Here is a 16775-nt window from a genome sequence, read left to right on the forward strand (position 1 = left end):
TGTTCAAATCACATCATCGGCTGAACAAAATATTACATGATGACGGCAAAATACAGCACAAAATATAAAGTTCAAATCATAGAGAAATATAAGGTCTCTGGTTCCTCGGGAAATAAAACTTCGTCCATAATTTCTGTACGCACAAACACAACACGAACAAAGTTTATGCTACACAAAATAATAACAAAATTCCAAAATTCAAAACAAAATAGTAAACAATTGCAAAATACAAACAATTTGCTGTCATGTCACTTGTCATTCTTGTAATGACACGTGACAGGTAGCAGGTGGCGACGCTTTGGAGCCCTAACTGAACTATGCAACATTATGGCCAAGTTAGACAACCTTTCAAACACTCTTTTATTTTAGTTACTTTATGCTCAGGACTTAAAACCGAGAAAAATCAAAAATTTTCCTTGATTTAGTAGGAATAATCTTCGGATTGTCTCCTCAACAAACACCTCAGTAGAATGAAGTTCAGAAACAACGGCAAATGCAGATTCCGTGAAGAAAATGGTAAAACACCAGAACAGCTCATCACTGAGTACGCCGAGATGACAACCATGAACTTTGGTACGATTGATATCGGAGTCGGAGAACTAACCTCTATAAAACCGTCTCAGATACTGGCTTTTGTCAAAGCCCTGAGACTGTGTAATGAATATAACTCAAAAAATGGAGACGCAATAAATCAATAAGGTAGCGGATTAACTTCCCTTCTCCCATACAATCTACAATCGAATTTACAAGTGTTAGAAGAAAAGAAGAATCAGGAGGTAGCATCTTCATATTTTCCAAATTAGATTTTTAGGTGTATAACACATCCCTTTACTAATAAGACTGCGAAGGAGGAGCAAGATCATCAACATTTAATTTGATATAAGAAATGCATGAAGCTTGTACAGGAGAAGATCTTATACAAACAATAATATTAGTTCTGTAGCCCATTTTGGAAGCTTTAAAATTTCAAATAGTGACTCGGATACAGAAAGTAAGTACTTTATAGAATATATGGATAACATTTATAGTTGCCTATTTATAGCTAGGCTCCAATATTAAAATGCTTTATACATTTTACTTAAATATCTCCAACTTTGAATATCTTCCACAGTGGAATACTTGGGAATTTTAATCTCTTTAACTGGATTATATTTACACTATGTAGATTCACTTTCGTGTATTAAAGTAATAAATTATTAGGGATATTGAATCTTATATTTTCATTCAAGTATTTACATTCCACGTGAAAAAATAATCAAAATAAATTAGATATTAATAGTTTGAAACAAATAAATACCTACACTTGTTTACTGAAATACTATTATTAGCAAAAACTAAAAAAAATAACCTAATTTTCGTCATTATTTCATAATATCAAATAACAATATTATGATCTATTTATCGTAACTTATTTATTAAATGCATGATTATAAATAATATTTTAACTAAACGTTCTCCAACCCAGTGTTGAGTACATATCAATGCAAAACCTCTGACGAGGGGCAGGGGACTCAAAAAACTCACAATCTTTTATGATGTTTATTTCAAAAAAATTAATTTGATTTAAAAATGGGGCGACATGTTTCGGCATTCATTTAATTCTCATCTTCAGGCCCATAAGCCTTTATTGATTAGAACAACAACGAAGAGTTTTTTCTTTTGAGAAATCGGATTTTTACAATTGTTTAATGAATTTTAACAAGCCAATTTTTTTTATTTCTTCCGAGTGGTATTGCTTCCTGATGTGACTTGTGTCTTTCTGGGCGTGAAGATGGGAATTAAATGGATCCTGAAACATGTAGCCCCATTTTTAAATCAAATTAAATTTTGAAATAAACATCATAAAAAATTGTGCGTTTTTTGAGTCCCGTGCCCCTCGTCAGAGGTTTTACATTAATAATATTTTAGTGCATAAAAGTACAATCAGTTTTTATATGTTTATATTTTGCACACAAGTATACAATGTGTACAATATAATCTTTATATTGTACAGAGAACTCCTATCTGTTATAAGAAAATAAACTATAGTGTAGTAGATCAGAAGACAATTACAGATCTATAATATAATACAAAAATCTGATACTATTAACTAGAACAGAACAAGGCATGACAATACAAATATGGTCAGAAATGAATATAAACGAAATTATATATACTATAATACTATACAACGTATAAACTTGCAAACTGCCTCCATATTTGAAAAATTTGCTAATAAAAAGATCAAAAATATATAATAGAGATAGAGTAGGTAGTAACTTTTACAGTAACGCGTTCCAGTTCAAAATTTAAATGTATTTTTTTCTTCTAAAAGGCCTTCATCGTTAACTCAATACTCATACTTGATTATAATATACTTGATTCACCTTTTTCAAGATTTAAATTTGAGGTAAAAAATCGTTTTAGTTTTAACGAGTAATGATTAACGTAAAAATATTTCTCTGTAGTTTTTGTGTATTGTTTAATATAACGTATATTTGCGATTTAGATTACAACATTTTGTCATTTCTCGCATCCTAGTCTCCATCGCCCTCTATCCCGCCAGTCTTTTGCATTTAGACATCTGTCTCGAATTGCAGATTCTACACCATCTCGCCAACTTGTCCTTGGCCTTCCTCTTCTTCGGTGTTCTGACGGGTTCCAATTCAGAATTCGTTTAGACCATCTCGTATTTTCCATTTTGCAACCACGTCCATACCGTCTTATTTTTTTCTGCTTCTAAGGTATCTATAATACTAGTTGCTATGTTCATTCGGTCCCTGATGTTGTCGTTTCTCACTTTATCTAGTAGGGTTAGTTTATAGCACCTTCTCCAATATCCCATTTCCATTGCAAGCAGTCTCCTTTTCATGTATTCTGTAGTCTCTTAAACCTCTGCCCCGTATGTCACAATACTTTCTACTATAGTTTTATATACTTTTATTTTGGTAGCATTTTTTATTTGATTGCTCCACAGAATTTAATTTAGTTGTTTAATTACAATTCTCCCTTGATTTATTCTGGATTTAATCTCATGGGTACATGAGCCATCACTAGTGATCACTGAGCCAAAATATTTGTATGAATTTACACCCTTAACTACACTTTTTTGTAAACGAAGATTTCTTTGTACATTTCCAGCTAAAATATATTCAGTTTTATCAGTGTTTATGGTTAGGCCTTATTTGTCATACTCTTCGTCTAGTTTTCTAAGCATATAGTACACATCATCTTCATCCTCAGCGATAATAACCTGGTCATCAGCGAAATTTAGTGTAAATAGTTTCTCTCCGTCTATTTCTATTCCCATATTACAGCACATACTGCATTGTATGTGTATTGTTTTCCTCCCTTTGAATTTTTTTAAGTTTTTTTTTGTAAGGCAGTTTTAAGATTACTGTATTAATCACTTTAGTCATATTTGTATCTCTTCTGGTTTGCGAGATTCCTGTAGTGTGAATTCTTATATGGAACATTATGTATACCTTTTAATTATTTTTTCAGATCAATTTTTTTCTGTCATTTATTCAATTGCACAACATTAAATATAATGTCGAGGACATAGTAACAGATAAAAAAGATACCAACAAGGAATGGACGAGGAAGTAATCTAAACTGCTTATTGATGACGTTTGATGAGTCCAACTTGGTTGACAAATAAATATTGAATGTAGGTCTGAAATCACCATTACGACTAAATTGCATTACGTTATAAATCTTAAGTTCAAATATATAATAAAAACCACAGATTATTATTTAAGGACATTGATAATTCTGTAGTTTTATTGGTAATTATTGACAATGAATCATGACTGGATAAATATAATCGAAAACATGATCGATTAAAGGATGTCAAAAAACACATAATTACAAATGATGTTTATGAATGAATTTCGTTAATGAATGGCGCCTTTACAGATACAGAAAAACCTCCTTAGACTACATAGTTATGACGCCATGTAAATTATTATTTTTTATTAAAGAAAATATTTTGATACCATAATATTTGTTCTCTATCTGAAATATCCTTGTGATGTTTTCATGTGTTAATACGTCATATACAGGACAATAATTACAGTTAATAGTATACGATATTTTTTTAAATAAATCTATTTGTTGCAATTAAAGTCTCTATTTTGCTGATTTATAGAGTTATTGGGGAGTACCTATGATATATAAAACAACCACAGAGTTTTCAACTAGCAAAGGAGTATGACGGGGAAACGCGATATCCCCAAAGCTTTGATGTTAACAGCACTAGAAGAAATTTTCTGCCAACTGGACTGGACCAACAATGGATTAAAAATAGATGGAGAATATCTTAACCATCTAAGTTTCGCTGATGGCATAGTCCTAATTGCCAATAGTCCTTAAGAACTACAAGCACAAATTAACCCACTAAATAAAGCCAGCAATAAAGTAGGTCTCAAAATAAATTTAGCAAAAGCTAAAGTAATGTACAACGAACTAGTATACAGAAAAGGCATTCTAATAAATACCACAACACTGGAAATAGTAGAAGAATCTACACATTTGAGACAACTAATACACAGCTCGGGATCTCTACTACCAGAAATCAACAGAAGAATTAAGTTAGCATGAGTACTAAGAGTACTTATGGAAGAAACTCAATCATATTCAAATCTAGAATACCACCTTATCTAAAGAACAAAACATTTGACCACTGTGTATTACCAGTCATGACCTATACATACAAAACCTGGACACTTAAAACGGACGTTATAAGGAAACTACAGGTCGCACAACGCTCTATGAAACAAAGTATACTGAGAATAACCAAGAAAGACCGTAAAAGAATATTGAATAAACTGATAATGATGATGGTGAGGATGACCTATACAAACTATCCAACGTTTTGATCTCGGTTTAGATATTTTAATGAAAAATTATATTTTCTACTAAACTTGCTAAAATATTTGTTGGTTTATCAAAGTAGTTTATAACCTATTAGAAAATTTGTCCACAAAGTATAAACCACAAGAAAATTATAGCATTTCTTCAAACAAAACGAACAAATTATTCACCTTAACCTATCTTATATTTTTACACGTTTTAAATACCGTATGATCGAAAACAAAGGCGTCCAGTTGGCTTGGAAATGAAGATGGATGACATTCTCTATATAATTTTACATTAAAATGATAGCGATCTTCATTTCATAACCATCCCTGACGTCGTTTTTTTTTCGATCATACAGTATAATATAGGAATTTATAGGTCAGCTATATTAATCTCCATTAATATTTTTATTTTAAGTCTAAAATATATTCATAGTCCAAGAAAATAGGTCTTAAAATACGACAAAGTTTTGGTAAAAACTTGAATTTACTTTGAAACGTCTACGAAAGTTACTTTGAAACATCTAAAAACGAATTGTGAAAGATTTTTAAATTCACCCCCGGGAATGGGTGAAATCAATAAATAAATTTATTTTTTCTTAATTTCGGAGAAACGGTAAGAAATAGAAAAAAAGTTCAAATAAGGGTGGCTAGAAGCTAAAATTATAAGTTGCTGAAAAATTCATATATTTAAATTGGGGTGAAAAAAAAAATTAAAAAATTAATTGTGGTTAAAAGGTGGGAAATTGTGGTTAAAACGGGTGAAAAATATAAATAAAGTGAATATTTCTAAATAGGGTTTCATCGAGACGAGAAATCTCGTCCCGAAGTCAATTTCTCGTCTCGTCTCGATCATCGAACGATGTTTTTCTCGATCTCGAAAGTAAATAACTAATTTATTATCATTAAAAAATTGGCGCCGGGAGGCACGTATAGCCGTCCATACTAAAATATGTTAATAAAAAGTTGGTAGGCAGTTCTTTTAGTTTCAAAGTAAATTAATTTTTTCAATTTTTTTTATCTCAAAAACTGCTACTTTGACTGATTTTGATGGTATTACAAATTTTGTTGCAAATATTATTCCTAATGTTAAATTGAAAACCGCGTTTTGCTAGCTACTGTAATTTTGGAGTTTTAAATTTTTAATCCCCTCCCATACCCCCTTACCAACCCCCCACCCCCACCAAAAACTAATGGCCAGATTCTCGGGTGCCACAGTATTTTTGTGCCAAATTTGGTTAAAATCGGTTTAGCGGATTTTGAGTTATCGTGTTACAAACGGACAGACGGACAGACAGACAGACACCATGAAAATATTTTGTATTTAGGTCATTTATTACCCAAATAACTCATTTTGAGTGAAATTAAAAAAACTTTTTTTTGCCGATCTTAATAGCCTACCATACCTATTGGTATGATCGGCTAAAAATATCATGTTGTAAAGTCTGCACCAAAAGATAGGGTAAATTTATTCTTAAAAAATTATGTTATCGAATACAGAGCTATTATAGGTATGGTAACAAAAAAAAGCCATTTGTAACAAAAAAATTCACAGTCCTTTACAAAGATGCAACCGGGGGGGCATTGAAAATGATGAATAAAAACGTAAAAATATGATTAGTGTTAATATGAGTGTATTACATACATATGTTTAAATAACGAACTTAACAAAAAACAACAGATTTAAAGATTCACTGGAAAAGTAGTAATGTTAAAATTAAATAAAACATTATCAATAATAATTATGCGATCGCACCTATCCGTAAAACAAGCAAGCAAAAAAAAATTCTTACGGAAAGTTACACTTTACGATATAATTTTTTAACTGTTAAAGGCAAACCCCATTTAAACACAAAACTTTTTAATACCTACTACTGTATCTAAAAGACTTTTTTTTAAATTACTAAATTCTTAGCCACGCTTTTGTTTTTCTTGGCTGTTGTGCGTCACGTCACACGATTAACAGGCCAACGTTTGCACCACAAGGCGATGCTGCAGACCACTAGGTAGACCGGTCGTAGAAATTTATGTTATACAACTTGTAGTCAATCTACACAAATATTATCAAAAACTTTTTTTCTTTTAAAATGTGTTCAGATTTTGTAAAAAGTATAAGTCAAAATCGCAAAACTTAAATTTGATATGAGTTTCTTAGTTTTTAACTAATATAGTGGCGAATTACAAAATTCCTTTTCAATGAAAATTAATGAGTTAAATAAAATAATTTAATAAATTACTAGCTTTTCTCGCGACTACGTTCGCGTTACACCTCGAATCGTTAATGCATTGATTTAAATGATTTTTTACTTCTTTATAGAGAGCTAGTGAGCATAGATGTTTTTTATTTTTCATCTTTTTTTTATTTATTAAGAGCACTAATACTCTCTTTATAGGTTATTTTTTATTCTTTGAAGGATAATTGAGGAAGATATATTTCGTTATGACATAAACCCTTGTATAAAATTTTATACTGTCTGGTTTATAATGTTATAATATTGCATTTTCGTACAGCAAACTTTCATTCCCTATTCTACTCCCTAAGGGTACAAATTTCATAAATTCGCTTTACCTTTGTGCCCATTTTTATGTGTATAATCCAGAGGTCACCAAGTTTTATATAAATTTTTACTAACTTTACCCATTTGGTTGATGAATTTCAAAAATTTCTTCTAATTCTTTTTGTAGGATTTCATTCTTCTAGAAATAGTAAGGAATTTTCATACAACAAACTGTTCCGAGATAATTTTACCCTCTAAGAGGATGAATTTCCTAAAATCGCTTTGTGTAGCTAATTCACTAATGTCGTTTAAACGAACCTTTGTGCTAATATTTATGTATGTAAAGCTGGCGGCATGAATTCACTGTAAAATATCTAAAAACGTAATATATAATCTAACTGACACACCACTGACAATGACAAATAATTTATTTCTGGAGGTATTGCGTGTAGGTGTTTTCAGGTATGTTTTAGTATTTAGTCGTTTTACACAAAGAAATAGCCATTAAGCACTATAAAAATACTTCTTAACAAATCTACACATATATACCTTTCATTTAAAAAAAGAATCATCAATATTGGTAAAGCGGTTTCGGCGGGATGGATGCAACAAAAAAACCCTTTGAGCTTTTATATATGTATGGATTAATTATTTTTCCAACATATTTTACTTTGCAAATTTTTATAAATATTCAGACTCGCCAATATCGTACTCCACCGTGTCCAGTCTGTTCAGCCAAACGTAGGCCGATTCCTCTTCGGCGGCGTCGTGACCCTGGCCGAAGGAAGAGTCTTGAAGACGCTCATACGCGCATAGGAATAAGTTGACTGCGTAGCGTATTGCGTATTAATCGATTCTGAAACTTTCTATCTCGTGTATAACATGTTACGCAAGTTTATTATTTTAATCTCGATTTTAATAGATAAATGTGTGAAATGCCACCTGAATATCTTCCGCCATGACATGTTTTTACTTTTTTGTTATGGTAAAGTGATTTGTATAAACTTTATTCAATAACGTATATTTTCCTCCATTTGTGATTTTTTAATTTTAAGCGAAAATTTTAGGAAAAAGAAACACTGTAATATTTAAAAGAATAAGAAGAAATTAGTCTTATTACCAATAAGAAGAAATTAGTCTTATTATCAAACCAAACCAAACCAAACTACTTATCGGATAACAAATTAATTACTACTGTCAGCTAGTTCAGCTACTGTCTAGGTAGAATATACCTAGAGTACCTACACCTACCTATGATGTAGGTAGATTAAAGCTTATTTTGACGTTACCTCTCACTTCGGTGTCACAAGCTGAATTTTTCAGGGATGGAAGTACAGTACATGATATGGGGACCCTTATTCCGAAAGTAGTACAAAATTAGACCGGGTAAAAGGGCACTATCATCAAAAATCGATATATTAATACCACCGTATAGAGAAAACAAATACTTATTTTTTGATCCAGTACACAATAAAGTCTTCGTAGGGAGTAATTTTTTATAATTATTTACAAAAAAACATTTCCATTAGCGCTTATGACCAAAAAAAACTTTAAACATGAATAATCATTTCAATCATGCGAAAATTTGGTTTAAAAATAGATTTTTTTTAATATAACTTTCATTTAACGAAAAACGAAGGCCTAAATGAAAAAAAGAAACAATTTAAAAGTTTCGCTTATGTCTTGACAAGGTATCAAAGCAAACCCCATATTTTTTGCTCTTTAACTAATAAAGATATATCAATAAACAATTAGCGACGTAATGGTTTTTGCGCGCGCTGGCCGACTGCCGCCGCTGCGCCGAGATTTCCTATACCCTTGTATATATGACGTCATGGTGTGGCAAATGTAGCATTTTAATTCGATTTGGGCTCCCTTATATAGGATAACAGAAACATTTTCAATGTTAAAAACGCAGACTTTGGCCCAAAATCCCAAAAATAAAAATATTGTTTTAAAAAGCGAAAATCAAAATGATTCCTTTATTTTTATTATATGGGTTTAAAATTTACCTAGCTACCTACGAAAGTTTAAAATTTTTATTTCGTTGTGCAGCAAACTGATTTTTGTTTACTCGAAACAGTCTTTTATTGAAAACAGTCTTTTTTCTTCGACATTAGTTAAATTCGTTTAACTCAATAGAAGTTAATAGCCAAATTTATACAAAAATGTTGTCATAAGAACAAGAATATATTATATTTACGGCATTTCTTTATTCTGAAAAGACCGACTGATCGAACAGTTTTGGGGAAGTTATCTTTTGATTATTTGTAATAATTGTAAATAAAGAAATGTAAATTAGCATTGTACGAGAAAACATTTCTCAACATAGTTTTTTATTTCCATTTTTCTAGCCTTTTATGAGCTGTTGAGTTATTGCAGCATCTAAAGTTTTTCGAGATCGAGAAATCTCGAAAAAATTTCTCGATCTCGAAAAATCTCGAAGTCATTTTCTCGATCTCGTCTCGAAAAAAAATTCTCAGTCTCGTCTCGATCCCGAGAAATCTCGAATTTAGAGAATCTCGTAAAACCCTATTTCCAAATTTCAGAGAAACGGTAAGGACTTGGACTAAAAATGTTCCAATAAACGCTGTTCCTAGCTTCTAGTCACCTTATCTCGGTTAATTTTGATTTGAGTAAAAAAGTATAAAAACTATTTTTGTGTGAAATCTGACGCTTTACAGCTCTTATTTGAACTTTTTTTTTCTAATCCTTACCCTTTCTCCGAAATTTCGAAAACATTACTTTATTTATTTCATCCCTCCTCGGGTGTGAATTAAAAAAATAATAATTGGTTTTTAGACCTTATATCAAAAATTCAAGTTTTTACCAAAACTTCGTATTTGAAGGCCTATTTTCTTGGACTAACAGTTAAAAGAAATTCCAGAAACGAAGCAAATTATAACACAACATTCATCATTGACATTACGAACTCTTCTAATAATTTATCTAATGGTAATAGTTTAATTTGCGTACTAACCGAGGTACTAACCAATGAAATCGTTATTATGTATTAATAGAAATGCAAAGTTTACTTTTTAACCAAATATTTTAGATATTTTGTAAACTAGCCAACGGCTTCTCTAAAATTGCACGTTTTGTTTGAGAATTTATTGTTGACAAATATGTAGCCACACTTAAATATCCGGATGTTCGCATAGTTTTTATACTTTACAACTAGAGTATAACAAATTCAGCATTAAAAATATATATTGAGATAGATACTTTTAATTTCAGTAAATATTAATCAACGAGGATAGATGATTTCCATAGGTATAACAGTTTTATTTTGTAAGTGATAATTACCTGGACCAAGTATGGTGCCATGCCTCTTCACCAGAATGACTAGCCTTACTTGCCAGAATCGACACTTGTGACAAACACTTTTTAAGTCCAGCGTTCACATTCCCTATTGACTCCGTTAACATTTTTTATTTTTGCAAGAACACTTACTTCTTATTGAAATATAGATTCAAAAATCACAAATTCGACTACATAATAACTCAATAAGTCGACTCTTTAATTTATTGTTTACAATAATTTTTGAACGTGCGTCTTACTGGAATAAGATAACTTATTAAGAAAATATTTTGAATTATAGCGTGATATCAGTTAATCCTCCCATAGTCGATAGTTTATTTCATTTAATTTAAGATTACGGATTAAAATTAGAATTGTTGCTAAGTTTATGACTGACCCTTGTAAAGAATATTTTTATCACATCAAAGTCGGGTTCTCGTGTTATTTTCAAACTTGCATTGACGAAAATAAAATTAGCATCGGAAAAATCGCACAGTAAATATTTTCAGCAATTAACTCAAATACTGAAGATGTAGAAAGAAAGGTCGTTGAAGTGTTAAATACAGAATAAAGGTTGAGTATAGGCTTTGAGGTCAAGACGATAGTATTGAAGTTTTGGCAATAGAACAATGATTTTTCTGTAGATTTCTGGGAAAAGTAAAGTCATGGTCAGTCTATAGGTATAGACACTGAACAAAGTTTCAAAAAATAAAAATATATCCTAGAATTTGAAATACAATATCCAAAAAAAATCTCCAGTTGGGATTAGAAAAAGCGTAAACAACCGGTTTACTAAAGTTTAGAATCTTGATTTCAAAGAATTCAACACTTCACTATTCGTTTATATTATTGTTTATATTTGTGCATTGGAATGTCACATTTATGTCACTAATCTCACTAGAATTGAACTCAGACGAGGAATTTTAGTGTGCGACGAATGCAAATTTTATTAAGACTAAATAGCGGTGTGTCGTAGTGTCGAGACAGTTTCCCCAAAAAAAATTGGCTGAAGTTCCATGTTCTATTTTAGATATCACGCGACCATGTTGTTGTTCTCACACGTTTTCATTAAGGGGTACGACCTTATAAATGTTATATTTGTTATTTTATTACTCTTACTGATATTTTATCTTTAACAGCTATTGCAAACTGATCTTTAAGATCATTTTTTGTCTTAGTAGTGAAAAATTGATATGTTCCCTAAACCAATTTCTCATATCTTTACCTGTGCTAAAAATAATTTAATAAATCCCAAATTTATCTCACATAAATAAAGTCTTTAAAGCGCTCTAGTTTTAAGCTATTAGCTGTCATTATGTGGTAGCTCCTATCGACTAATAAAATTACTATGTTTACTGATACTCGTAGATGTTACGATTGGTTTCAGTGAATCGGAAGATTTAATTTTTCCAACTTTGTTCAATTGTTCATTTGAACGAACAAATGCATATGTTTTTTACATTTTAGAGAAACAAGAATCCTAATCAAGACTTTAATTAATTCTGTAAACTTTGTCGGGACTAAGAAGTATCCGATCAACGGCAATCGATGTTAAAATAAAAAGGTAAGTAAATATTTTGGTATCTTTAGAAGGTTTAACTTATATTATAATTTATTTTAACTACGGTAGCGATAGTTTTACCCTTGTTTATATATTAATAGTTAGTCAATGTGCCTGTATAAGTCGATGCTGCCAACTGGTGGCAGAAATTAAAACGTAAAAAGGGGCGGAGACTATTGAATTTGGCAAAGAAGTAGGGACTAGGAATTCTTCGAATTTAATTCTCGGTAAAGAATAAAATATCTTATCTGCTTCGAACCGAATTTTTACCTCAAAGCGTTATTTACATTTTTTATTTTTGGATATGGATTTATATTTATTTTGATTTTCATGGCCCCTTGTTAAATACTAAATTATTATATATATAAGTATATATATATATATATATATATATATATATATATATATATATATATATATATATATATATATATATATATATATATTTTTATTTCTAGATGGATAATTAAAAAATATATGAAACTATACCTACCTACCTCTGTAACTTTGTAAAAGTATGACGGATTTAACATAATGTTTTTTTTTAAATGTAACATCCTATTTTATTTTAGATCCTGCGTAAAATTATTACTTTTTTATGTATAATCCTTGTATAATGGTGTAACCTAAAACTAGTTTTCTAATATTTCAATTTGTTGATGAAGAAAAAATATTAGATACTATGTAGATATTTAAGGCAGATGCTACAGGGTGTTCAACATATATTAATGGTTAATTCTACGTATTTAAAATTAAAAAAATATCTGCAGACTCTTTCAATGACACAGCCTATACTGAGTGTTTTTTTTTAAAGTGGTTCACCTCTATAACTTTTTTATTTTTTCAGATTCCGAGAAAAAAACTAAATTGGGAATGTTAGTAGGTATATGACATAAATCGAGATTGATTCGTATTCAGTTAGTTTCGGTCACTTCCTGTTTCACCGGAAATGTATACATTTGATTTTTAAATGGTACCCTCGGTATTTTTTATACCGTAAGATCGAATAAAAACGGCGTCAGCGATGGCTATGAAATGAACATCGATGACATTTCTCATATAAATTTACATATAAAATGACAGCGCTTTTCATTTCATAGCCATTGCTGACGCCGTTTTTATTCGATCATACGGTACTTTATTTGATAGAAAATGACATTCTGAATAGAATGACAACTTTTGACATCAACAATCATATGTCAACTTTTGACATTTTCAATTAAATCAAAAATAGCATTTTAAAATTCAATCTAGTGTCATGGCTGTGTTAAAACCATTATTTTTTAATCAAGGATTAATCAAGGAGCTTTGGAAAAATTGATTTGGTCGTCTAATATTTTTTGTGTCTTTTCCTGGTCAGTTGAAATATGCCCATTTCGTATTTTAATCATAACTCAATTTTTTTTAATGAAACGAGAGTGGCTCATTAGCATATTTGGAAAAGCATTTTTTGATACCTAATAAATTTTGGTACCTAATTTTGGTAAATAATTTGGTACCACACACTCCGTATGTCGAGTCAAACTGTCGTTATCTTTACGACCGGTTACATGTTGTTTATTATCATGGCACTCTACTAGATTGAACTTTAAAATACTATTTTTTAAGTAAAAGAGTCAAAAGTTGACATTGAATTATTCTATTGAGAATGCCATATTCTGCAAAATAAAGTAAAAAAATACCGACGGTACCATTTAAAAACCAAAAGTTGTAGTCATTTCCGGTGAAACAAGAAATGACCGAAACTAATTGAATACATCAATCAAGCTACTTTTGAAAAACACCCGATATATTATAATTCTTTCTGATAGATTTTACAAAATCCTTCAACTTCTATTAAGAATGTCATATAACTAAATAAATCACTTTACTTAATGTTTAATAATAAATAATTTTTGTTTTGTCATATGGCAACTTGTTATAATGTAAATGAATTAAAAGAAGGATAAAATTCAGAACAGATTGCAAGCTGTTGAGTATAGGTGTACTTAATATACTTTCTTAACAAATGTTGAAAGGTTTTGTAAAATCACTAGAAAAAATAATAATATATATATCGGATCAGCCAAAAAAAATGTTTGAACACAGTGTAGCATCTAACTGCAAGTATTTTTACATATAAATATATTTTTTTTTCATCTCTGTAAAACACTCCTACCAAATTTGTGTAGTCCAACTTCGGAAACAACTGACAGTTAAGTAACATAGGAATAAAATTTTACTTTTTTTTTAAATTGTAAATACTTACTAACGTTATTTATAAAAAAAAGTTATAGAATTTTAGGCAGAATCGAAAATAAAATAAAAATGGAGTTTTGCATTAAAAAACATGTATCCGCCACATTTTTTGAAGCAACCAGTATACTCAAAAATAACATTTGAACTGTGTCTCTAAAGATTCTCTATACCCTTTTTTTTATTTTTTTGGAATTCCCAAAACAAACGAGATAATTAACTTTATTTCTTTCGTGATATCTCATTTTATAATATTTCGGAAGAATTAATCAGGTATCTTATTTTTATAATTATTAGAAATAAATCGGAATTAAAGGATAAGGGATATGTAAATATATACCATACGATAAAAAAAAACGGCCTCAGAGGTGGTTTGGAAATGAATATCGATGTCATTTGTACGTAAACAAATAGACGCCGTTTTTTTTCGCTCATACCGTATAAGAAAAAAAATTTAATAAAGCAAACGCATTTATTAATACATGTATATAGATTTACATGGTATGAAGAAATTCGCATTATGATCTCTGAAGGTCCCACCAATGCTTGGTTAAAGTGGCGAGTACGACCACTTAGCAGTCACACCTATAATAATTTAATAAAATATGAATATAATAAACAAACTTATTTCTTTTAGATTTTTTAAAAGCGAGTTATATGTGTTAAGTGGTTTTTGATTATTTTAGGCTAAATTTTTTAGACATATTATTTTAGACCAAATTGTCTGCCCACACAAACGTCTTCAAAATTATAATGTAGGAAATTCCTAATATGTTTTAATTGGGAATACTTTTAGAAAGTTTCATTTTCACCAAACAAAACTACGTAGGTATGTATAATAAATTGCAGTATAATCAACTATAATGCATGATATATACTAGGGGCGTCAAAACTAGATGTTGGGTTTTTCTCGATTATTTCGAACAGAACTCCATTTTTTTCTCAAAAATTTTTTCCAACTTTGTTTTGAAAAATAATTTTTAAATCCATAATCGATGTATATACAGTAATGTCGTCTTTTAGAATACATAATTATTTTCAGCTGCATCGATAAAATAAATCATATTTACTGATGCCAAGTAAAAAAATAATTAGAAAATTATTTTAAACATCTAATTCTTAATTTTTGTCGCTGATAAATAGATACATCACTTTTGACGACAAACCTACTAATAAAAATTGCGTAAAAAATCATGTTTATTCGCAAAGAGACAATTGAAAACAATTTAATAACTATTAATTTGGGATATAGATCTTAATAAAACAAAAGTTGGATAAAAGCTTTGTTGATTTATGATATAAAATACAGTGTTTCATTTGAAATAGCAAAGAAAAATATAATATCTAGTTTTGACTCATCCTGTATATAATAAACAATTTAGTCTATTTTAATATAATTATATGAATTATATAATTATTAATTATTAACTTAAATTAGTTCCAGTAAAAACGTCGATATTACCTATTTTTAACTTAACTTAGAAAGAGAGGGCTTTAAATATATATTTTATTATATAAACAATAAAATTCAATCCAAAAAGGGTCAAAATATATTCTTTGGTCAAAATGAACTCTATACGACTACGACATTATGGTATTTTTTGGAATGACAATTTAATAACAAATCCACCAAGCAAAAATACAAAATATAGCCTTTCTTTTCACAAACTCATAACCTTTGCTCATAACTAATAACTTTAAAAGTAAATATATATTTGAATCATCCTGTATATCTATAAAAATACCTCCCTGTCAAATTTAAGCTACTTTTGCAAGCATATTTTACAAAAAATATGATTTCAGTGAAAATATAAAATAGGAAATCTGATATGAAGCTTTATCTAAACACAGGGTTGACTGTAGTTAAACAATATTTTACGTTATCAAGTTATTAAGAAAAATTCTCGGAAAAATTATAAAATACACAATATATCTGACAATTCCAAAAAAGCAAAGTGAGAAATGAAACAATTTATAGCATAAAATCAGTATTTTTTTAAACTTTTAAGCAAACTGGGCATTATCGTTTAATCTATCTATCAATCTATCAAATGTTTATTATTAAACTTATCTCAGACTCTATAAGATTTTTCCCAAGAGTGATTTAAAACAAATTTATATGAATTTAGAAATAAATATGAACAGTATTTACTTACCTGTAAAACAGATGCTTTTTGCTTAATTAAATATGTTGGAAAATATTATCCAGTAGGTACAAATACACAACACTTAAACACAACAAAATAAACTAATAAAATAATAGTTTCTAATCCAAATTTCATTAAATACTGTTTATGTTTCTTCGCAGGGGACGAAAAACTGAATTTTTTAATTACTCAGATT

At 29.6% G+C, this 16775-nt stretch overlaps 1 protein-coding gene and 1 long non-coding RNA gene across 6 annotated transcripts in view; both read right to left on the bottom strand.

Moving 5' to 3' along the window:
- LOC115879151 (G protein-activated inward rectifier potassium channel 3-like) overlaps window positions 1-16775 on the bottom strand; it is a 104576-nt gene that overhangs the window by 26848 nt on the left and 60953 nt on the right. The window contains exon 1 of one of the 5 annotated variants that reach the window (XM_030895829.1): window positions 10643-11357. The exons of 3 other annotated variants lie outside the window; for them this stretch is intronic. In XM_030895829.1, the coding sequence (XP_030751689.1) occupies window positions 10643-10764 (122 nt within the window). In that variant the 5' untranslated portion in view covers window positions 10765-11357. Of the gene's footprint in view, window positions 1-10642; window positions 11358-16775 lie in introns of those variants that run through there. One more of the 5 variants, XM_030895830.1, reaches the window with a different exon arrangement.
- Window positions 14891-16712, bottom strand: LOC115879153. Its single transcript, XR_004049670.1, has 2 exons — window positions 16589-16712; window positions 14891-15017 (listed from the first exon to the last, which is right to left on the bottom strand). It is a non-coding gene; the product is annotated as an uncharacterized LOC115879153 (long non-coding RNA).

Source organism: Sitophilus oryzae, unplaced genomic scaffold (genome assembly GCF_002938485.1).
Source record: "Sitophilus oryzae breed Bouriz unplaced genomic scaffold, Soryzae_2.0 scaffold_1576_pilon_pilon, whole genome shotgun sequence".
Classification (NCBI taxonomy): Eukaryota; Metazoa; Arthropoda; class Insecta; order Coleoptera; family Curculionidae; genus Sitophilus; species Sitophilus oryzae.